Below are 24,438 nucleotides of genomic sequence, written 5' to 3'. Positions count from 1 at the left end.
TAAAATCCAGTAAATACACAGGACAGAGAAACAGGAAACACCAGGACCATTTTTAAACTCTAGCTTTGAAAACTGGTCAAATGCATGATGTGCACAAACTAGGATGTGAACGGGGATTTCCCATGACCAGCACTGCATCCTATGCCACTCTCCCTTCTTCCCCAGCACACAGGCTTCTGAGAGTCGCTTGTGTCTGTTAGAACCATTCCATTGTGTACAAAATACTGAAATATTGGGAGCAGTAAGGCACTGTGAACTTCTTGTTTGGGACAATCTGCCATGGGAAAGACATCAAAGTTCTAGGGTTAAAACCTCGCCAAAGCAGGAAAATGAACCCATCTCCAATTTAATCTCACTTCTGAGCAGAAACGGAGAAAACATCATGGACACTGGTGAGTCTAGTGCCTCTTCCCAAGAAAATATTTCCAGCTGAACTATTCAACATACAACTCATTAATCAATTAGAATTGGTCACAACTGTGTTTCAGTGAATAACTCATCTACCATTTATTGTCCTGCTACTGCACATTTCACTGCTGATCTTACCTGAATGTAAGTTTAACTTTGCATAAAAAAATTAAACTCTCAGAGGAACTGTTTTTTCCAGCGCCCCTAAATGGTGGCACACTCTTTGCAATAAGAATATGGTAAGAAGTGGTTTACAGACTTAATCAAACTGTGCACATGAACGAAGTTATTCAACATGCATGAGTTTTTCCAGAGCGTGAGCATCCTAATGCCGCAGTGATCTCCATATGACAGTTCTGTCTAATATAAAAAGATTCAAGTTTGCAGACTTTGTGAACAGCATTCTGTTTCTGCATGCTTGACACTTGCTCAAGCAGCCTTAGCCTTGATCAACTCTGCATGCTCCTACAATCCAATCAATAAAATATAGAGCACTGCTTTCTGTGCTACATCATATTTTGAAGATTTTAAAATAGTTTATGGATAAAAACACAAGTTGCTACATAAAAACTTATTTTAAAAATAGATTTATTATAAATATGCATTAAAACGGTTATGTTTACAATATATTTTACTTGCTTTGCTGGTTTCTAAAATTAACATTTCAATGAGATTCTAGGGGAATTCTTTCTCTAGAAGGAGGGCATGTTCTTAATTTATGGATTTTGCAGGAAAATAGAAGGCACAAGAACAGTTGTACTTTAGTCACTGGATATGAAGAGTAGACCCTGGGACGTCAGAGTATTTTCACACACATGTTCCCTATCCACATGTGTCCAGATCCCTTACTTCCCTACTCCAGCCCTCTACCCTTACTCACCTGTGGTAATGTGTTCCCACCTCTTTCAAGTAAGGCACATTCACCTTACAAGCAGGAAAGTTAATCTCCACAAGGCTCCACGTGCAAACCTCCTAATTTATTCTGTACATTTTAAAATTTATTTCTCAGGCAATTATGTTACACAAAGGTCTCTTACAAAAATTAGCAAGAACAAAATCAATAGATTTCTACAGCAATTATTTAAAACTTCTTCTAACAGTTTACATAGCTTTAGGGCAGGTTTCTGATGTGCAATTCAATGTGCTAATTAAAAAAAAAAAACTAAATAATAATCATAAAACTAAATACTAATACTTTCCAGTCTGTTCTGAGAAGCTTTACAGCATTTTAAAAAGCACATAAATGATTTGACCACAATGACAAAGGTAGTGCCCAAAGAAGGCTTAAGGTAAGAAGCTGATGTAGAAACAGATTATTCCAGTTCTAGCACGTGACACCCTTGTTTTGTTGAATCATAACGTTAGACTAATATTAAAATTTCAACTTAAAGTTACTATATAAATTTTGTATTCAGCTGTCCATGCAAACAACTGAAATGATTCTTCTAAACTGTTTAATCTAAATAGTATTGGTTTCCTGTCTTGATACTACCTGAAAACACGATAAATATTCTACAAAAACAGGTGTCACTCCAAATAATTAATGTAAGAAATTTTAATTCCTCTGTGCTAAGCCTACCAGTGACAAAGAAAAACCATCAGGAGTGTTTCCTCTTAATTAAACCACACTAATTAATTTTCAACCAACCTTCAGGATCAAAACAGATCTTAAATTGAGTGACTCCACATTGCAGTAAGTCCTTGCCCTTTTCGCACAGCCGTGTCCCCCGATGCCCTGAGTGGACACAGCAGGCTGCATTCACTGCCTCCCTGCAGCCTGGACTGCAACACCTCAACAGAGACAAGGGAGCGAAGAGGTGGTGAAAAAAGCAGGAATGGTCAAGGGACAAGGCCAGCAGCATGCTGGGTCGCTTGTACAAATGTTGAGAAATCTTTGGTTACACTTCTAGTTACACAAGTAAGGGAGTTCAGAATTACAGGGTTTTATTCACAAACTCTATTTTTTACTTTTCAGAAAGAACCTTTAGCAGCTCTTCTTTTAGTAAACTACTGTTTGATCCATCAGCAGCTTATAATTAAAAAGAAACAAACATCAAACTCATTTCTTGTCTTTGTCATCAGTTTGGGAACAGTGTTGCCACATCCAGCTTATCCTCACCTGGTCTGTGCCAACCTGCCTGGGATAAGGGCGATGATCCCCACAGACCGGACCTGCCTCGACCTACAGCTCCTTTCAGCTTACAGAACTCCACAGGCAGCCCGAACTTTGGAACGGGAATAACCCGGCCCGGCCAGAGGGAAGGGTGGGCACTTGGGGGGAAAGATGCCATTTTTCTAATTTAACTCGAGGGGAAATCAAGCAGTGGCAGGCGGTGAGCTGGTGTGACACCGCGGCTATGGCCTTGCACAGGGCGAGGGCGGCGGCGGCAGCACTGCAGCTGAGGGCGGACCCACACCGACCTGAGCACGGTGCGGCGGCCCCCGCTGCCGGCAGCGCCGGGCTGGGCCGCGCTGCCTCCGGGCCGGCGGCAGTGGCCCGGCCCCAGCGGCGTGCGGGGCGGAGAGCCCGGGCTGCGAGCGGCAGCGGCCGCCATGTTAGGTGCGGGCACGCCTTGGCGCAGGCGGGGGCGCCATGGCTGTGAAGGGCGGCTGCCGGGCCAAGCGTCCCTGGGACTGCGCCCGCCCCGCGCTGCCCGGGGCACCCGCACGGAAGCGCGCCCAGGGCGGCCGCGAGTCACGGCAGGGACGGGGCGCTCCAGGTGGGATCTGACCCCGCGCTCCGCGGGAACGCTGGGGGTGGGCGGGCGAGCGGCGCAGGCCCAGCCTGAGCGGAGGCGCTGCCGCGGAGCGCGGCTGGGCTGGGTCTATGGCCCAGGGTAGCCTGTGCTGAGTAAGGGAAAAACGTAGCTGCTGGCTGAAATAAAAGGCTGAACGGCCTCGTTTACGAGATGCTGTTCCCCACGGCGGCCCGGGCTGGGATTTCCTCTGCTCCCCGCCTGCTGTCATCCCGGCCGGTGGCCCTTGGGGCAGCAGCAGTGCGAGGGACCGGAGGAGTGCGGGAGGCTCTGTCCGAAGGGTTTGCTTGTAGGATGAGAGGAAAGGCTGTTGTATTCTATTCTTCACAGCCTCCAAAAATAGCCGTCCCCGAGAAACTTTTCATGAGGGGAGTTTTCTCAGTGAGGTGCCCCAGATTTCAGTGGGAGATGAGTTGGCTGCTGCTTCTTTGCCTTTTTCTGGAAGCAAAACCCGTGATTTACATCACCAAGGCTATGTAGCGCCTAGCAATAATGTCTTTTGCTCGCGGGAGGCCATGAGCAGTAACAACGAGGTGTTTGGCTTCCGCGTGTGAATGAACACCTTGTTTTCCTGCTCGAAGTTCAAAGTATTGCAAGAGATCAGAGGTCTGGGATCCAGGTGGTTGAGCTGGGTAAGCCTTTAACTTGGGTCGGGTCAGTTGCCTTTCTTTATTGCTGGTGATATTACTGTACTCTGACAACAGGGCTACCCATCTAAAACAAAGAGCAGTTAGCAGGTTCAAGGCTTACTTAAATGCTTGTTTCCATGTTAATAAACCAGACAGGGTTCATACTAAACCACAAGATTGTAGAGTAACTTAGCCTGAAAGGGGCCCTTCCTCAAAGCAGCGCTGGCCGCAAAGTTGCACTAAATTGCCTGGTGCAACTCATCCAGACTGAATTAGGAACTCCTCCATGTGAGTACTTGGCTTCCCAGAAGGTAAAATTGTGGCAGGCAAACCACCCATATGTGTTACCTAACCTGCAGCCTCTCTCCGTGTAGAAAGGAGCACATGCTAAAGACTCCTCTTTCCAATCAACTGGCCTGTGTGCACAGCTGAAAGCCTCAAGAGGTACTTGGCAGGATGAAGCCTGTCATCGTGGTGCATGGTGGAGCTGGCCGGATCTTCAAAGAACGAGAAGAGGGATGTCGTGGTGGTGTTGTCAGAGCTGCGTTGCAAGGTTACAGTGTCCTGAAGCAGGGAGGCAGTGCCGTAGATGCAGTTGAGGAGGCAGTACGGTCAATGGAAGATGATCCTCATTTTAATGCAGGTAATTTTTTTAGGAAATAAGTGGACTTAGAATCATATTGTATTCCAAGTGTTTTGCCCTGATGCTTCTGAAAAATCCTAGCTTGTATTATTATTATTATTATTGCATTATTATTGATTTATGTACATTGCCATGGAGTAAATATTAGTGTCACAAAATAGGTGGTTTCTCAGCATGGTATGTACTGTAGTCTCTCATGAGTACCCTTAAAAAGATGAGTTACTCTTTTCCCATTCTTCAGTGTTATGTATCTGCCATTTAATTTGTGTGGTGCTGTTTTACTTTTCTGTAAATCTTCTCCTGTTACTGTGCTGTGTATATCCAGTTTTAAGACATGGACTCTTATGGAATATGTGTTTAGTTAATGCGCATCTTCAAGGCACTTGGACATACCTTGCAGCATTTTTTTAATCCTGAGTGCTCGACCTTTACCTATTGCCCTAGAAATACTGATGTTGGCGATTTTAGGGGTTTTTCTCTTCATTAATGCTTGCAATTAGTTATTTTATAAATAATACTACAGAAGTAATCCAATAATGGTATATGAGTCATGAATCTATCCCTTTTTATAGTAAGGGTTCGTAACTGAATTTCCTAATCAGTAATGTGAATTAATGTTAATGGTAGTAATCAAATACTTTCTCCTCTTCTTAGGACCTCAAATTTATTATTTTGGTGAATTTCAGGAAAAATATTTCCCCACTCCTACCATGGTATGTCAGGAATGAATATGGAATGAAAAACCTGTAGGTGCTCAGTGTTTTAGATAATGTAGCTATTAGTTATGTGCTCAGTTAGTTTGCAGAGGTTCATTTGTTCCTTCTCACCTTGCAGTCGAGAGCAAGGGAGAGCTTTTATTTAATATGAAACTTTTAGTGTTTTGTTATTGACTTGGGTTGAACATTTTGATTTTTAGAGCATTCAAGCTGAAATCATGAAGTGGACTTAGAGGTGTAAGTTAGACTTAGAGTGTACATTTAATAGTTAGCATCAGGGTGGTGTTCTCTCATTTGGCTCTTACTTAACTGGACTTGAGCATTCACCCTTTGTTCAGGTTTGACTATGATGATCCAAGTGGCAAGTAGTCTATTACTTTCAGATACATCTAATTGTGTTAATGCTTATTAGATACAGCTGCTCTTGGAATCTGGCAGAAATGAGCTGAAAGCTATGTGAAGAGGACCCTGATTGGAGTGGCTGTTCAAAACTCACTGTGTAGTATTTATCTTCATAAAAGGATAAAATCAGTGTTGCTGTAATATTTGCTAGGCAAACACAGACATTGCTAAGACACAACAATAAAGGTAGGGAAGAATGGGCACAACAATAAAGTTGTGTCCTTTTTTGAATGATAGGGTGTAGCCATGCTGTGTAGGGTTGTCTCGATGTAGGCTTGGTGCAAGGGCTCAGAAGCTATAAAATTACCATTTTAGTCACTTGTGCAATGTAGTAAAGTCATCGAGTTCTACTTGTGGTGAGAAAGTGGCCTTGGTTGTATTTCTTTGTGATCTCTTTGGCTAGTGGTATGAACCAGTTTGGCATGAGTACTCCAGGTGTAAGAACTGACACTCTATTGATCCTTGCACACTCTTTCCTATGCAGCCTTTGCGGGACAGAAGACAGATCTATCTATCCACAGATAGAGGGAATGTATCCACAGATATATCCACAGATAGAGATTTCAGTATCCCAGCTGTGATTTGGCTAATGTCAGACATGTTCATTATTTGCGTCCCCTTAGATTTTCTGTCTTCTGTTGTCTCTCTCTTGTTTTCCCAGTCCTTTGCTTAATGAGTAACCCACAAACCTTATTTTTTCAGCACTGCTGCCAATGGATACCATGGCCTCAGAGGCTGGTGGTCCCTACCCATTGCTTTGGAAGGCAGGTGAAAAGGCAGTCTGTAACCACAGAAGGAAGGATTAATCCTACCTGAGATTACTTGAAGTTCAGTAACTAGCTTTGCTGTGGTGTAGAGACTTTCATGGTGATTAGTGGACTGAGAAAAGTTGGTTATACAGCTCTCGAAGCTGTAGGAGTTGCGGATGCCCCATCCCTGCAAGCATCCAAGGCCAGGTTGGATCAGGCGCTGAGCAACGTGATCTAGTGGGTGGCATCCCTGCCCATGGAAAGGGGTTGGCACTAGATGATCTTTAAGGTCCTTTCCAACCGAGGCCTTTCTATGATTCTATGGCAAGTGGGATGAATTGTTCTTAAAAGGCACCTGTCTCTCTTTACCAGCTGTAAAAGGAGAGTTTTTTAGAAAGCTGCCTTTGATTACAGAAACTGTCTGCTGAGTAAATTTTAGAAAATCCTGACCTGTATCCTATGAGACATGTGCAGTAGACATAGGATACTCTTAATGCAGTGATGAAGGGGCCTCGTTGAGTTTCCCCTGAAATCATGGTTCTGGTCACTGATACTTGAGAGAGGCCTGCCCTAGTTCTAGTGGGAATTTTGTGCTCATGGGTCAAAAAGCCTACCCTGTCAAAGGAAGTTAAAAGAGCATGGCAGGGTTTAGCTAAGAAAACAATTCCTTACCAGCGTAAGGAAAAGCTGGAAGAATGATGTTAACGTGGGTGGCACAAGGCAATTAACCTGTAAGCTCTTTACAGATCAGTAAAGTCTAGAAATTAACATATTATGAATGATGCAGGACTGAACTCTGGAATAATTTATGCAGTTGGAGACAGGTAAAAAATAACTTTTGGGGGTATGTCTGTATGTGGCAGGGGCAGTTTCTGAGATTACAAGAGGAGGATTACAGGATTTAGCTGCCTCTTGTTACAGGGGATTTAATTTCATATATTCAGGTCTGAAGTACATTGATATAGAAGTCTTATGTCAGTTATTAACAGTGGCTTCTGGACTACTTTAATGTTGGTTTAACAGAAAGGAGAAAAGCCCTACTGGATGAGCTGTGTACAATGCTCAGGTCTTTTTACCTGAGCTATCATGTGAGTCTGCCATGTTTTGGTTTGGCTTTTTACTTCTTTTCAGGTTTAGTCTTCACCATCTGTATTAGCAAGGCTTGTGCACTTGATAACTTACAACCTATTATTCCCCTGTGATACAATTATTGGCATTATTTACAAAAACCACACTACTTGCATTGTCTCATTTTATATGTCATTAATTTTCAATTAGGTTAGTGATAGCACTGATAATTATAGAAGAAAATAACTACTTGACGTTTTATTACTTAATTTTTATTTTTTAAAATACTTTATTTACTGTTTTAATTTGGTAATGGAAGAACTTGTTATTTCAAGCTTTTCCTACAGTAGTGAGGGGACACTTTTATTCTGCTCCATTAATTCTGGCAGTTTCTTGGAGTGCTGTGTGATGTTAATCTGTTGATAGGATTAAACACTATACTTTTTCTTTGGGTGGTGTTGTATCCTTTGGAAGAACTGTAAAGGTAAAATAGTTTAGTACACTTGAAAGCGATCTGGGGAATAAAGAATTCTGTTCATGATGGTTGGTTATTTTAACTTTAATACCAAGTGTATCATTTGGATGGAATTGGAAGTGTGTTTTTCATCTTATGAAAAAATAAAACTCAATTTTAAAGTAGATGTACTCTGTGAGACTTCTGTTAATGGCTGGATTTTGTGGTTATACTCGGCAGTGTTTCTGCTGTTTTATTTGTATGTGGGAGATACTTTCAGTAAGTCAGCAAAGTGGGAAAGAGAAGGGTTGCTTGTTGAGAGCTAATTGAATCACCTGGGTGGTTAGCTCTTAATGACTTTCTTCTTTTTCTCTTGCCCTCTAATTTTAGTTTGTTTTTTTTTTTTGTCTTTAGGTTGTGGATCTGTTCTAAATGAAAAAGGCGAAGTAGAAATGGATGCCATTATCATGGATGGAAAGAATTTAGACTCTGGCGCAGTATCTGCAGTTAAGTGCATAGCAAACCCAATAAAACTTGCTCGACTTGTTATGGAAAAGGTATGCTGATTATCTACTAAAGTTTGAAGCATTTTTTTTTCCTTTGAACTTAATCCTGTGTATTGATACACCTCAATGATGATATTTGTGTAGTGCTTTAAAGCAGGAAGGAAAGGAGAAATGGATTGGAGTGTTTGGAAACTATGGTCATGACGATGAGGCACTTATTTTAAGGGGTTTTGAGATATGTTTCCTTAGAATGCTGTTTTTTATAAATATAACTTGACCTATACATGTTGGTCTCCTGTATTTCCACTGCTGGTGTTCAAGGGGTTTTTTGTTGTTGTTTTTCACTTGGTTTTTGAAGAGCTTTTTGTTGTCACTGAGTCTTGTGCTTGATCTTGCAAGATTAAAATTAGGTAATACATTGTTCACTTTGCAGTGATATGAAGCTGAATTAAATGACCCAGTTACATATTTGGCTATGTAATACACTCCGATGTTGTTCTGGGAAGCTTTTTCCATTGTGACCTGATCAAGTGGTAGCACCAGTGCAGTTGTAGTCCTCCAGCAGTAGAAGATAACATTACCTCTATGTGGTGCTGACCGATTTTCCAAGATAATCAAATTTATCAGGGCAATAAAATACTACTTGACCTTCTACATAAGATCAATCCCACCCTACTCCACTAAGAAGTCTAATATTTGTCACAGCAGGCTTCTCTTATTTTTCAGATAGAGTGCAACTGATCTATGTCAGGATGGGAGTGATTTTTGTGATATCTGTGTCTGTTTTAGTGTTACAAGGCTGTGACAGTGATCAAAAAGTTTGTCCTGTCTTTTGGAGTTTACATTTTCAGACTACTGGTGCAGCTGCCCCATTGTTGAAAAGGTTCATATTTGTAAAAACACTTATTAACAAGGAACACTTACGTTTCTTTAACCTTTCAAAGTGACTTTTGAGGAAACAAAACCTGTTTTGGTATAAAGATGATTGACATTTATGTTGTCCTCAATGGCTTCCAAAGCAGATAGAATTTTTTTGTGTCCTTAACTGGAAGATAGTTCTGCTTTTAAGATCAGAACATATCACTAAAATATTGAATATAAATACTTCAGTGAAATAGATGTCTCCTAGAAAGCAGTTTTAAAACTGTTGATGAATAAGTGTTTTTTTCCTTCATATGGATTTTATTTTGTCATTAACTAGATCAGTAAATAAGTCTAGGTGATAGACAACTTCGCAAGGTAAATTTGAGACTATAGATGAAGGGTTGGGGGTGAGATGTTTCTAGCATGTTAAGGTGAATGTTTTATTTTCTTCTGTAGAGAACTTATTTTAATGCCCGTTGTTCACGTCACATTACAGAATCACTGATTTATTTTCTTTGTTGTCTTGTTCATGAAAAAAAATCCCATTTGAGTAACAAGAATAAGGTCAAAACAACTGTTGTATTTTGAGAATGTAACTTTCCAAAGTGTGTTTCAAAATCAAACAAAAACCCCAAACCAACAAACGGAAAGCCCTCTCCTCTGTCTGTCTTGTCTATTGCAAGGTCCTTCTTGTCATTTCCTGTTGCTTCTGGTGTTCAGAGGTATTGAGGCTAAATTTGTGGTGGAATAATAAAATTCTACTGTTCAGGACCAAGTACAGTGGTATAGCCCTAACACCGTGACATTTTGTGGTAAAGGTATTACTCTTTACCAAGATACAAAAAAATCTGTGTAGATGATGATAAATTTCAAATGTAAATGTTGGCCTGAATTTCTTGATGTATCTTGAGATGAGTTTCTGTGCTTCTCCATCTCCCATAAATGGGAATATCACTGATGTTGCTCTTCAGTTCATTGTTGCCTGTCTGTTCATCTTGGACAGGAATTTTGGGACACCAACCTAGGGTATTTCACAGTACATTTCATACTGGGTTTTGTTGTACTGTGCTTAATTAAAAACATTTTTAACTGTCTGACTTGTGGGTAATACGGGTAGTTTTCCTGGGGTCTTAAGTCTGCATGTGTATTTCCCAGTGGTTTTGAGATGCCTCAATGCCATAAGGAATTTTGAAACATGCAGCTTCCAAAAACAAACAAACCAACCAAAACCACCCTGCACGTCTGCTTGTAATTATATTTCCAGCCTATTATGAAACAGTGTGGGCTCCATCTGGTGGCCAGAGTAGCTCCTCTAGGTTGTTGTTGCAACACATTTGTCCTTTTGTGCTGTCACTTTCCCACTGGGCTCAAACTTGTCCAGATTCGTGGAGCAGAAAAAAAGAGGGCACTGAAATAATTTTCATTCATTATTTACTGTGCTGTTGATCACAGGAGCTTCCAGAAGTGGAAGACTTAGTACATTAAGTCATGTAACACATTCTTGAAAAAGCAGTTAAATTTCTGTTGAATTATTCCTGTTTGTATTGAACAAAAATAGAATGATACATTGAAATCTTTTTTTTTTTTTTTTTTTTTTTTTTTAATATGGGGCATGTGACCCTTCTCAGCTCCAGCACTTCATTAGCTGGGCTTCTCATGAACATTAGAGCACTAATTCATTGGTATACGTAAGCTGTGTATGTTTTCCCCTACTGTTATTCTGCAGGACTTTACATTAGACAAAGGAGAATTTAGCTTAGAACACAGACTTCTCGAGGCAAAGGGCCAGGTTTTTTCTGTGCTCTGCGCTGCCAGAATTGTTAAAGAATGAACTTTGATGGTCTGAATTTTAGGCCAGGCAGAAATTTGGTGTGTTTTCCCCATTTCCAGTGAAATTAACTAAAAGTGCTGAAATTTGTTGTTTATTCCCAAGATCTCTTGAACCGTTTTTTTGTCCTTTTGGATTACTTTATGTAAATGTCTTCCAGAAAAAGTAGGCACTTTATATTGGCAAACATATTAATGAAACTGGAAGAATGAGACAGAAAAATAAGCTTTTGCATTGTTTGACAGTGTTCTACCAGTTCTTTTGATTGACAACATCTGTTGAAGAGGGTAACAAAAATCACCTTAAGACATCTTCTTTTCAGTGAGGAGTGAAAAAGAAGGAAAAAAAGCCCTCCAAACATAAAGTCTTGTCATAGAAGCTTATTTATCAGTATGCAAATGTTCTTGTTTGTGTAGCCTAGGAAGGTGCATATGTTACCCAAACTTGCATATGGGATGGAACCCTTTGAAAACTTTTTAGAAATAACTTCCATCTTTTTATAATAAAATTTTATTTTTAAAAAACTTATTTAAATGATGATATAGTCTTAATTGCTGAAGAAAGCAAGTGATGGAGGACACAGCCTTCTGGTACAGATCAAGACAAAAGCAAATTTCAAATTTCCTACGAAAACACACTAAGCAACAGAAAAACCCACACCCACAAATAAAAACCAAAACCGTTTTAAATATTGTATTGTGTGCTTCTCCGGGGTTAGTGGTAGTGGCAGAGGGGGGCAGTATTGCACAAAGAAGTTGGCTTTCAAGTCAAAGAACGCTGCTCATTAGCTTGTTAGAAATAGGTAGGTCTGACATCATCTGGTGACATGGTAGCAGCACTCAGCATTGTAAGGCTTTCACATGTACAGGGGCCATCTTCCTGGGCACCCTTAGTATCATTCCCTAAAGCTATACTCTCATGAATTAAAGATTATTAAAAAGGCATTTAAATTTTCAAAAGGGTTTGGTATCGGGGCTGCAACATCAGAAATGGTTCTAAAGTGTAGTCCTCCGTCACTGTCCAGAGGGCTTAGTGCAGAGGCTATAATAGGCTTAAGTAGAGATCATTGTCTCTGATTTGGGAAGAGGTTTGTCTGGAGTCCTTTAAAACAGTGCAGTGCTCTGCATTGGTCATGGTAGTGATTACTTGTCTTTGTTTAGAAATCAATAGAAGCTGATGGTCTGCAACATCTTAACCTGAAGCTTTGAGACTGTAACTGTCCTGCAGAATGTAGCATGGTACAGAAATACCCAACCTCTGCCATCCTTGCTTCTGGCTGAGAGCTGGGAATGTGCCATGTGGGTGCTTTGCAAGGCTCTGCGGGCCTGCTGCCTCCAGCATCACATGGTTCTTTTTGGACCTCAGCTGGGTCCTGTGTGCTGTGCTGCTGCATGGACATAAAGGCTTGCTGTAGGTTAGGTGCTCTGCTCTGAAATTGTTCTGTGCTGTATGGTCAGACCATCCCTTCTCTAATACCTTCCCAGGCTCTGATGAGCAATTAACAGCCATGTAATTGTAAGAGAAGCTGCTGCTTACTTTTTGACACATTAAAAAAAAAATCAGATTTCAGAGCGACTACTAAAGTATAAGGATTAATTAAACAAATTTATCCGGCATAGTTCTCTAAAATGTAAATTAACCAAGCTCTACAGACTTTGAAGCATGGAATTAACTAAGATTGTTGAATTAAAATCTGATTTGAAGTGCTTTGTAAATAAAGGAATCAAAATAGAACTTTCAAGTACTGTTAGAAGAGAGCAAACATTTTTTGGTCAAATCCATTAGAAAGTATTCTGTTCTTAAATTTGAAATTCTGAGTTAATAAGAATAGCAGCTTATTAAAGGAAATACTTAAAATTGTTCAGCTGATGTTAAGAAACAATTTAGTTGCATGCTATTTACATTTTGTGGTTGTTTTACTAGGTGTAATGCCTTTAAACAGGAATTTATTTAGAATTTTTTTGAGTAAAAGCCTTCTAGATCTCTTCATTAACTGGACAAAATAGTTATGAAGTAATTTGGTGATTCATTTGAAACAGTTCAAAAAAGTAGCATACAAATTAGCTAAAGAACAAATTTACCAATTTTTCTTCTCCCATTATAGGAAGCATTAAATAGATAGATACAATCCTTTTCTACCTTCTTTTCTAGGTGGTTAAACTTTGTGGTTTGGAGAGCTGAAAGCTTTTTCAGCTATAGTGGAAGGGGATATGGACAGAAATGTAGAAGTTTAAAAAACAAAATTTGGAATTTTCTTTGTGTGGATACTTCTAAAACTAATGGTTATACAAAACTGCTCAGTAGAAGACACAACAAGAATTGTCAATGAATCTCTTGTCTTTCTGCAGACGAAGCATATGCTGCTGACTGACCATGGTGCACACCTGTTTGCTAAGGCCATGGGTATTCCTGAGATTCCAGGGGAGAAACTCATAACTGAGAGATCCCGGGAGAGATGGAAGAAGAACCTTGAGCCAGATTCCAACCCTGAAGAGTTTCAGAAGTAGGTAAAATATATTTTATTTTTAAACTTGGGTAAATTAATTTGTACTCTCTGGTTACAAAAAAAAACTCATAAGAAACCTAAAACCCCCAAACAAACAAAGCAACGAAGAAAAACAAAAACCCCAAACAAATAAATGCAAACCTTGAAGGCTTGTATTCCAAATGTTACATGGTTTGATACAGTCTTTACAGTATGTCTTCATTGAAAGCAGTAGAAAACCAAGCTTTCAATGAATTTGCTTAAGCTTAAAGGACTGGAAGAAAATTGATCAAGCTTGTTGCTGCTTAAGATTATTGGTCACTTTGACAATAACACAGGTTTTGTGGCTTTATTGGAGGATAAAGTTAGATCTTGTTATTACTCTTAAAATCGTCAGTTACAGAAGTGCATAGAGTAGCTTTAACAAACAGCAGGTATCATTTAGTATAGTTTTTTTCTGTGGAGGAACTGATTTTAAAAAATCTCTAGTGCACATACTAAAACAAGTTCATAAAGAAAACCCCAAAAACCTAAGAAAGCTGATCTTGGTTAAGGAGATGATCAGATTTGTCTTTAAATTGGATTAGGTAGTTAAACAACATCAGACTTTGACCAGTAATTCCTTCCGAGTGCTGGTTGTGGCTTTTGGTTATGAAAAGGAATGAAAAACAATGACCGAGACGTTTAAAGGTGGGTGGGAAGAGAGATGCTGCTGGATGGTATTGCCCAACAGCAAAATGAGTATCACTTGGAAAACAGCCCAGTCTCATATAAAGTAGAGAGGAAGGTGAGATGGGCAGTAAAGGAATGAAAAATACCAGGTGTCAAAAATGTTTTCTGTGCCTGTGAGGTAGGCATAAACACTAAATTGTTTTGAGCTTCCATTTGTACGTCCGTGGCTGTGGTGCAGGAAGACACTGTGTTATATTACATAAATGCTGTATTATGTGCTGTTCATATGTTTTGTGAAATAGGAATAATGGCAGGAGTAGAGAATTTTTTAGATCAAAAGAGGAAATCTCTTCCATTTCTTCCATTTCTTTAATTAATAAAGTCTATGAATGAGACTGTGAACTACAACTTATGTGTTACTTTCAGTAAATCACTAGAAGGAAAAACAAAGTAATGAGACAAGCGTAAATGTGGTCTTGTAAACAAAGTGACATTGTTCCTTGACCTTAAGGTCTTGGTCGTAGTTCGTCTTGTATCCAGCAGAAGTTTCCTTTTGATTCGTGGTCTGTCCAAGGACTGTGTGGTATTATCATTCATTACAAAGAATTTTGAGGATGGTGTAGCCACCACTTTGTTCTCTTGAAAATACTAGTTGGAATAGCATGGCATCTAAGTCTTCATTCATTCCTCATAACTGCATCTTTTTTTTTTTTTTTTTTTTTTTTTTTTTAAACAGTGTTAGGCATCTTCCATTTCAGCACGGCCTTGTGCTGGAATATCTGATAATAAAAAGCTTGTGCATTTCTGAAAAGCTGAAGACTTTTTCTTGTCTTGGCCATGCTGTTCTTTTTCTGAAAACCAAAACATCAGCACAAATTCACAAAGTTGGAAACAGGTCTTTTTTAATGCAGACCCATTTCATTCTGTATCACATGTGGAATGTTCTTTTTCCCTGTTATGTCCACAGTGATTATGCAGAAACTTGCCTGAGGCAAACAGACAGAAGGTGAAGTAGTATTAGTCAGAGGCAACATAATACCAGATCATACTGGGAATTTGAAGGTTGGTGTATATTTTACTTCCAGTCCCCTGATCCTCACAGTGTTGGAAACCCTGGGGTTTCGTAGGCTTCGCAGGTAAAGTCTGGTGTCTTCATAAGAGATACCTTTCTCCTCTGCTGGTTAGAAGCCTGAATTCATTTATGCTGAAAGCTTTGGATTCCACTGCATGTACAACATTCCATCTTGCACACCTTCTGCCAAGAACAAGGCATGATTCGATTTATCTGCAGTCTCTCACTCCAAAGACTCTGGCAATACCCGTGTTAAGAATTTCCAGAGTTTGCCTGAGAATCCCACAGAAAGGGAGTTGAGTCTGGCTGTAAGGTAGTAAATGGGGTCCTAGCCCCAGTGTGAATCACACTGCAAGAGTAACTCAGGGAGGTATTAACTAACAAGGACCCTGGCAGCAATAAACAGAAAACCCTACTACTGATGCAGGGCTGAGAGACAAAATAGCAGGTATCTCGTTAGTTGAATGAGGATAGTATAACTACATGTCACTCATGGGTATTGGATAATGAAAGATTTAGACAAAAGGGAATGAACAAATCCAAATAATACATTCTGTATCACAGTATATGCAGTATATAGGAATAATTCTTGATTGAAAAAGGTCCCTAATAGCATCTTCTGGTATACCACAGGTACCTATTGAGGTTCTTGCTACTGTCAATAACTAAAAATAGAGGGATGGTTATAATTTGATAGCAGTTTTGTCTGCCTTGTTAATGTTCTGGAGTCAACTAGCCGTGCAAAAAAATTTATTTATATCTTCTTTGCATTTGTTCTGAAGCTGATCAAAGGAGAGGTTACACTGAAGCAGTAAAAAAGGGACAGTAAGAAATCAAGTGTAGTTGTCTGTTTGCTCCACTGCAGATGAGGTGTGTTGGACACATTCACTTTGCTATTTATTGCCGGTTGTGCTCTCATACCAAAACAGGTAATTACTGCCTGTGTCATGTGTGCTTTTATTTTCACAGTTGCTTAAGGTAAATACTTACCTAAGAAAATGGACATCTGGATACACCTTTCTTAATTTCTCAGGAGGATCTAACTTTAGTTGGTTGAAGGGTGCTACAGGAATGTGCGAGTACTGAATTTACTAATGTTCTTTTCGGCAAATCATTTGTAACAGATGGATGGGTGGGAAGCCCATCTGCACCATCATATCAGTTTGAGATGAGGTCCGTCTCTATATAAATGTCAGAGCAGCTTATAAGTCCTGTGATTCATCAGTCAACTTTGAATTGCTGTGAATGAAGTGTAGGGACTGACAGTATGATATTTTACATAAGCAGGAGGGAACAGGAAGTTGGGTCTCTGAGAACCTGACTGTGGGTTTCATGGTACACAAAGACTTAGTCTGACTTAATTAGCTTAGATTTTGCAGAGCTATAGAGAAACTGTCACCAGTGGTCAGGCAAATTCAAAAGGTATTCCTTTTCCAGTTGCCTGTTGGGTAGTTCCTTGAAGGATAGTTACATTTTCCTGTGTGGAGGGATTTAGAATATTTTTGGGGTTTGGTGTAACTCTCCTAGTCACATACTGGTTTATGTTCCTACGTGAATTGCTAAGACTGGAATATGTGGATATTTAAACTGTTGCTTCTCAGTAATGTCTCGCTTCTCAGTGCAGCAACTGTTACAGTAAGTCACGACAGGCTTTTTTTTCTCCATACACGACTACACATGTATATTTTGAGCAGGCTATTGTATATGACTTGTTTGTGTTGAAGAAATAAAGCAATAGTTGAGACTTTTGTTTTCTTCAGTGCACGAAGATTTTTAAACCAATGTGCAGTTTCAGCAGTCTACTGCCCAAGTGATTTAAACCTCAAGATTACGTAGCTACAGAGTACAAAGACTAAAATATGTCTTAATGATGCATTGTGAGCAATACTAGTTGAAAGGCAAATAAATAAGTTGGTTTTGGTTGGTTTTTTTTTTAATAGCATTCAAACATAAAGGGGGGAGTAAGGAAAAGGAAAGAGGAGGAACAGGAAGGAAATGATTCAGTGCATGCATAACATTACTGTCCTTTCTGTATTCACTCATTTACGTGCATTGTCATTAATAATTCCGGTTAACCTCCTGTTGAGACAGTGGAGCCAATTGTTGCATCTTCGAGTTGCCATTTAGGGGAAAGTTGTGTGTCAGTTTGTGTGTCAGCCAAAAAACTACTCCAGAGCTATAATGACTAGAAGTATTTCTGCCCTGTGTGCTTTTGTTTTGCGGGTTTTTTTTCATCCCCAAGTTTCCATGCTATGAAAGTAAACAAGTCATGGGGAAAAGATTTTTTAAAAAAAGTGTTTTCTACTTGATTAAATAAAAATCTTGTGAGAATTGTTGCATGTTTCTTGTTATTTTTGTAATGAGAAGCATGGCAAAAATAGCTTTATGATGAGGAGTAATTCTGTTGTAGAAATCTTCTTTAAAGCTACCTGGGAAATAAAGGCAACGTGCTTTGGCAGGTATGCTTTAATTCTGTCTAATTTTGTGAACTGTTTTTCTTGGCAGAGACCTTGGAACAGTCGGTGCTGTTGCTATAGACAGTGAAGGCAACGTAGCTTGTGCAACATCCACGGGAGGACTCTCTAATAAACTGATTGGCCGTGTTGGTGACACAGCATGCATAGGTATGGGGTGTGGGACCTTGCCTTTCACTTTTTGGAGGTGTCTCATATAAAGAAAGAAAAAAAGTATTATGCATTCTCCTTTTCATTAGTGAAACAAAACATAAATACTAGTCCATCTGAAATGGAGGTTTAACATTCAAATGTATCAAAGCTAAAGCTCCTTACAGCATGGAGATTTGCAAGAAAAAATTGGGAGTTCTGTGTGGAAAATGGGGATGGCAGTTTGCTTTTTCTGTCCTTTCTTCAATGCTAACACCTGTGTTTCCTTTCTGTTGATTCTGATAAAGCTCTCTTTTTTTTATGGCTGTGATTTCCACTAAGTCAAAAAATGTAGCCTGCTCCATATTAAGATGCTGTTTCTGTGATATTTAAGGAAGTAGGTGTAATTGCAATTACTACTTGTTGCATCAGTGAGCGAGAATTATAAAGTGACTAGCAACTTTGAGTAAATTCCTGTTCTTAAGAGAGCCCTGATAAGACTGTCTCAGAACCTAATAGGTGTGGTGTGGAATAAAGGAAATATTTTAAGAGATCTCTTATCCGTGTATAAAGAGACACTTGAAATCCTTTCAACAGACTTCTTCCTCTCATGAAACAGACTTGCCATTTGATTGCTTCAGGGTTCTACCATACAGCTGGGATTTGGAAAATAATTCTTTTTAGTAAAACATGTTCCAAACTCAAATAGCATTGCTGTTGGCAGTATATGATTATCATAAACTGTCTTTCTTTTGCATACAAAGTTGCTAACACTTTGGTATCCTCTGCATTTTCACTATGGTTTTCAGTTTTGTTTCTGGCTGCAGCCTTCTGACTGCAAATACCCTCCTCCTGTGTAGATCATGTTCAGCATTCTTATTGTTTGGGACGTGGGTTTGTGAAGGACAAGTGAAACTGGGCGCTGTTGAGCATATTGCTTGCAACTTTGAGTCTCACTAGGCATCTGCAGAAATGCCAGCTGTGCTTTTAAACATCAGAGGCTTTGGTAAGGGGGCATTGACTTAATATGGTAGTGGTTTTCCACGTTACTCTGAGTCCATTAAAAGGGTCTGATCTGATCAAGAAAGTACAGAAGGGGAGAAACTTCCATTGCTCTTCTGAGGCGTCTTTCCCCTCCCCCAGTACCTTGTTTATAATGCTGTGGTATGTTTCATTCTAGCTCCTGGGAAATATTTTTCTTAGGAGATGTGCTAGAAATATGGGTATTGAGCAAGCAGAAGCTTGGTGGAGAACAGGGTGTGGAATGTGCCAGCAAAACAAGGATGGGAGAAAAGAAAAAGGGGGGAAGGGGAATTCAACAGAAGAAGCACTCTGCTTGTGGTGAGGACTTGGGAGATTCTTCAGGGGTGCTTTGTGAAGTTTTACTAGAGCCCATGCTCTTCACATCTCTTACATGCTGTGGAGGGTAAGTTCCCCTCAAGCTGGTCAGCTTACCAGTGTCCTCACTAGATCTTCCTTCATATCTTCTCAATTGATGTGACCTGGCATTCTGCATCCCAGCCCTATCTTGCTGATTCTCAGTATACCCTCCCTTGCTGTTCTGGAAAATATTTTTGCCCGTTCCTTTGGAGTGCTGGCCTGCTTCTGTCTCTTGTACACAAACAGATCACTAGTCTTCTCTCTCAGCTTGGCAACCGACTTGCTCCAACTGTTGTTGATCTCTTTCATATACTTTACTTTTCAAATTGAGGCAGAAATGAGAAAGAAGCATTACTGACACTTTGGTCCCAGAAATGCACAGAGCTAATGGACCTTAAGGAAGAAATGTTTGGTATCTATTTTAAACAGTGCAGGGCTTTTAAATCATATTGCAGAATATTGCCTTCTGTCTTTTTTTTCCCTCTGAAAAGGAAGTGGAGGTTATGCTGACAACCATTCTGGTGCCACTTCAACCACAGGACATGGGGAGAGCATTATGAAAGTGGTCTTAGCCCGACTGATCCTCTATCACATGGAGCAAGGTATGTTCCAAACTTCCTGTAAGCTGAAATAATGAGGATAGGAAATGTTGCCTAATCACAGGTTTCAGTGTATATATATACAATCATCCTAGAACAGTTGTCAGAAGAGTTGCTCTCAGGGGTGTGTGGATGGGTCAGCTCTTTAAAAAGAAAACAAAACATTAAATTATTAATAAAGCTAAAATAGCTGAAGTGAACAGAATTATCTCTGCTGCCTGATACTGAATTGTGCTTTAGATCAGTGTACATGGAAAGACATTACTGTCTGCTTTGTTTAATTGAAGTTCTCTTTAATCAGTTTTCCCGATTATAAACTAAAATTCTGTGAACAAGAAATAGAAAACAAGTAAAAACAAGATATATTTAAGGGAGCAGTGAGGGAGGGCTAGATAACTGGAGCTGAAATAAGAGAGTATGGGATCTTGCCTTTCTAATAAATTGTAAAGGTCTTTATTGTAACAACTCTGATTACAGCAACAGAAATTATTTTTGAGACTTTTTAACTATGATTTCAATTTACATTTTGTTTTGGAAAATGTACTAAAATGACTGGGCGGGTATGTGGTAAACAGCTGACACAGTATGTCTTGTGTGACTGTAATACAATCTGACTGTGGGATGACCCTTTGGAGCTTTACCTTCGTGACTTAGTCTGTCATCTAAACCCTTGATTATGTTACAGCCTGTAAAGATAGCCAGACAACATACTTGTGTTGCATGCAGTTCAAGAATCATTAATATAGATATCACCATTATTTTTAGAAAGCTGTAGCTTTGGGGCAGTACAGTGTAGCTTGCTTTGAGATCAACCAAACTGGAAATAGTTGGAAAATACTCAATTTACATTTTTGTTGAAGAAGCAGTAAGTAGAGAGACAAGTAACAGCTGAGAATATTTTTGTTGTGCTTTATAGAGCATATACATGCATATATAATGCATATAATGGGTGCATTTCTCTAAATCCCATAGCTGATGTGACAGTTTCAGCATAAAATACAACCTACAGATTATTTCCCAAAGCTTTTAACACTTTATCCTCTCCCTTTACTCTCTAAATTATGTCCCTGAGTATTCAAATTGTGAACAGCTCTTTAAGCTCTTGCCTAAACTGTGTAAACCAGTTTCTCCTCTGGCTTGAAGTTAACTGCATTGCAAGACTTACGCACCGATAGCAGTTATCTGGCTTGTGATTAATCAGTTTGAAAGTCAAATGAGTCTCAAATTAAAAAGTTTATTGGAAAGAGAGAAAAAGAAAATGAACCCACACGTGTTCATGTCTCATTAGTTTGCACTTGTACACCTTGCCCATGCTTGCTTTACCTTCATTCATCCTGCCCAGAAGTATAACTCAGCTGCCAGGCAAACACGTCAGCAGTTAGATTCCCCCTGGCCCCTCCTCCCAACATGTTTCCATGAAGGCACTGAAAACAAGCCCTCAAGTTATTACAACTTTTTGAGTCCTTGAACAGTGAGCTGAAGTTGCACACGTAAGAGCAACTATAGAGCCCTCATAATTCTGTTCAGCTATCCAGTATTTACATACTAAATATCTTCTTTTGGACAAATGCTGCAAAATTTACTTCTGTATTTCAGGAGTGAATTGCTTTGCCAGTCTTAACAGCTGTTGGAATTTTAGTCTTATGGTGGCAGCTGTTGTCTCGGTGAAAAATCAAACAGTGAAATACTGACCCTTCAAAGACAGTGCCACTGACTTGAATAGTCACAGTGCCACCCATGCGTAAGCATAAGGAGCTTTATCCTGTCAGTCACCAGGGCTGTGAATAATTCTGACTCTCCTGGTTTTATTTGGTTTTAACTCAAAATTTGCAGGGAAAGCATGAAGGTCAGTTTTTGTTCTATAACCTAAGCTGCATAACATTACTGAGGGTATATATATCTTAGGGTAATTAGGCCAGGCCAGCTGCATTCCTGAACATGTATTTAAACTCGTAGTGAACAAATATTTTGCAGCTGTTACAGGTCTGTGTGTATGATGTACATACTGAATTTGATTTATTTAGAAAATACTCCTGTTAATACGAATCAGCTTGATACGAGAAGCTAAAGTTGTATTGCTGGTCCTTTGTCTGATGTCTAGTACATTGAGACCTCATTTTGCCTGACGGTTTCAGAAGTTTCAGTAAGAGTCAGGCTGATGTCTGCTTTTGATAAATTATGACAATGTGAAGTACGTACTTTGAGCTCTGTTGCAGCCAGTGGAATTAGAACAGAGATGATGACTGAAATTTGATTGTTTTGATGTGTGTTTTTACAAATTGTAAATGCTTTAGACCTAGCTTGTGACAAACCTTTGATGAAAACCTTGCAGATTTACATTTTTTTCCTGTCAAATGATGGCATAAGAAATGGTGGTCTTGAACATGTGAATTAATTTGTATTAAACACAGAAACTGAATCAAAATCTGAAGCTATGTAAATAAATACTTGGAGCAGTACCACACCACCACAGCTCTTCACAACTGTCCAGAGCCTTTCTAAATATGCTTCCTTTGTTTGACTGGAAATTGGCTTGCTGATTCAGTTGGAAGAGAAATTAGATTTGACTGGGTCCATGGGGAGGGGTGAAATTTGAAGGGGATTTTAAAACTGTCAGGACAGATACCATGAAGTGATTTTGTTTTTATTTTCAGGAATGTCACCAGAGGTGGCAGCGGACACTGCATTAGACTACATGAAGACACGAGTTGGGGGCTTGGGGGGTGTCATTGTTGTCAACAAGGCAGGAGAGTGGGCAGCAAGGTTTTCCACCAAACAAATGTCCTGGGCTACTGTAAAGGATGACAACCTGCATTATGGGATTTATGCTGGGGAGAAGCATATAAAATCTGTTGATGAAGCACTTGCATCTGAAAGGGAGGGATTCTAAGAATGAAGAAAGTTGACTGATGGAGAAGAATGAAGATCTCCAGTTTTTGCTGGAGGACAATGACAGCTGATTTTGTCTTTCTGAAAGATCTTTTGATTCACAGGCATTACCACATTTACAGTCAAAACAAAATCTGGACATAGTTCTTTAGTGGACATGTATGTATGTACGTGTAGTCTTTTAATACCTTTGTGAAGTCAGATCCTCCTTTCTTAGATAAGAAAGAGAGTGGTCAGTAGGTTCCTTGGTTAGCATGCCTTAATTTTACATTAAAGGGAGTCTGAATTTCAGTATTAGAGGAACTCCTTTTCACATCCATTCTCAGAGACTGCTGCCAGGATGATTTGAGAGATAATACCTATTAATTAAAAGCTGAATTTTGAAAATCCAGTCTTTTGAGAAGCCATCTCATAATAACAGCTTGCTAACTGTCAGTGAAATACCACCAAAGAGCAGCGAAGAGTTAAGACATGTCACAGGCTTGAGGTAACTGTCACAGGATATAATGAAGTAAAGAAAGTAACTTTCTCCAGAGAAGGGAAAGGTGATGCTGAGGAGCTCTAATTACATTCATTGACATCAGACCATAAACCACAACACAGTAGGCTACAGTATTTCAAACTGTATGTGGACAGTTAAAGGAAAGATGCTATTGATGTAGTATCTGAGGTAGTAATAAAGAAGGTCATGATCTCAATAAAAAATAACAGCAATCTTTACTATTCAAATCCAAAGGTGATAGGCACCTTTCAAGTCAAAATGTGAGATAGAGGTGCTGATTGCTGGAAAAATAATTATCTGAAAGAGATCAAAGCAAGTTGTACTAAAACATATAAAACTGCCTGTTAACAAGTTCCTTGTGTGAAGTCTGAAACATTGTCTGCAGAGATTTTCTTTTTAAAATAAATTGATGTTCTACACTATTTTGAATACATTTTCTTCATTAAGATTTTGTATTTTTAAAAGGAAAATTCCTTTTTTTATTTTCTGACTCTCAAACATATAATTTTTTTGTGTTAAGAACTGTAATAATTTCATGGATTTCAGCTGGTGACTAGGTCTTCTCTTGCGTGCCATCTTTCTGTGGAATGCTTCCTTTACAAGATAGTCCAAATGAACCTAACAAAAATCTTAAATCATGGTTTGAAACTACTCATACCTGTATCCCAGCTACAATAAGCTGTATTACTGAGTTGGCACATACAGAATAGTAAGGTTGCCAAGACTGTCTTAACTTGCTCTCTACTTTGATCCGTGATTTCTTGGATGTTGCAGATGATTGGGTATGGACAGCTATGGTTCAAGAGAAGATGACACGTGCACTTTATGCACTTTGTTCAACAGAAGATCATGTAGAAAATGGCGGCTACCTGATCATCAGAAGTTCATAAAACTAACAGTATTTCTGACTGGCTCATTGCTAGAAAAAAGTGGTCTTCTTTTGAGTAAAAATTAATTCATTTCCCCTTCTGTGCATGAAATACCAACCCTACAGGACCAGGCTGTTCTCTGGGGGTGAAAAAAACCCCTTCATTTCCAAAATACATCCAAAATATTTGTCATCAGCAATCTGCTTTGTTTACCTCACCTGTCCCTAGTGGAAGATAAAATTCAGGACAAGCAAGAGAAAAATAATCTCTTTGAGTTCAGCCAAAATTCACTTTGCAGCATTATTTTCATGAAATTGCTCAATGGGGGTTTTTTAATGAAAAAT

At 39.3% G+C, this 24,438-nt stretch overlaps 1 protein-coding gene across 2 annotated transcripts; it reads left to right on the top strand.

The window, feature by feature from the left end:
• Positions 1–2,972: 2,972 nt before the first annotated feature.
• ASRGL1 (asparaginase and isoaspartyl peptidase 1) lies at positions 2,973–23,647 on the top strand. Of its 2 annotated transcripts, none has more exons than XM_042016962.1 (7): positions 2,973–3,128; positions 4,168–4,436; positions 8,240–8,382; positions 13,372–13,526; positions 17,758–17,876; positions 19,727–19,837; positions 22,489–23,647. In XM_042016962.1, exons 2-7 carry the CDS (start codon positions 4,250–4,252, stop codon positions 22,722–22,724), a joined length of 951 nt encoding a protein of 316 aa, XP_041872896.1. In that variant the 5' UTR covers positions 2,973–3,128; positions 4,168–4,249; the 3' UTR covers positions 22,725–23,647. The 2 variants fall into 2 exon arrangements, with proteins under 2 accessions (XP_041872896.1, XP_041872897.1); XM_042016963.1 differs by lacking the exon at positions 2,973–3,128 and adding an exon at positions 3,316–4,081.
• Positions 23,648–24,438: the final 791 nt, after the last annotated feature.

Source organism: Corvus kubaryi, unplaced genomic scaffold (genome assembly GCF_017639235.1).
Source record: "Corvus kubaryi isolate FWS band 111438036 unplaced genomic scaffold, C.kubaryi_AGA036_p1.0 split3-73, whole genome shotgun sequence".
In the NCBI taxonomy this organism is placed as follows: domain Eukaryota; kingdom Metazoa; phylum Chordata; class Aves; order Passeriformes; family Corvidae; genus Corvus; species Corvus kubaryi.
This window is presented reverse-complemented; position numbering and strand designations above follow the sequence as displayed.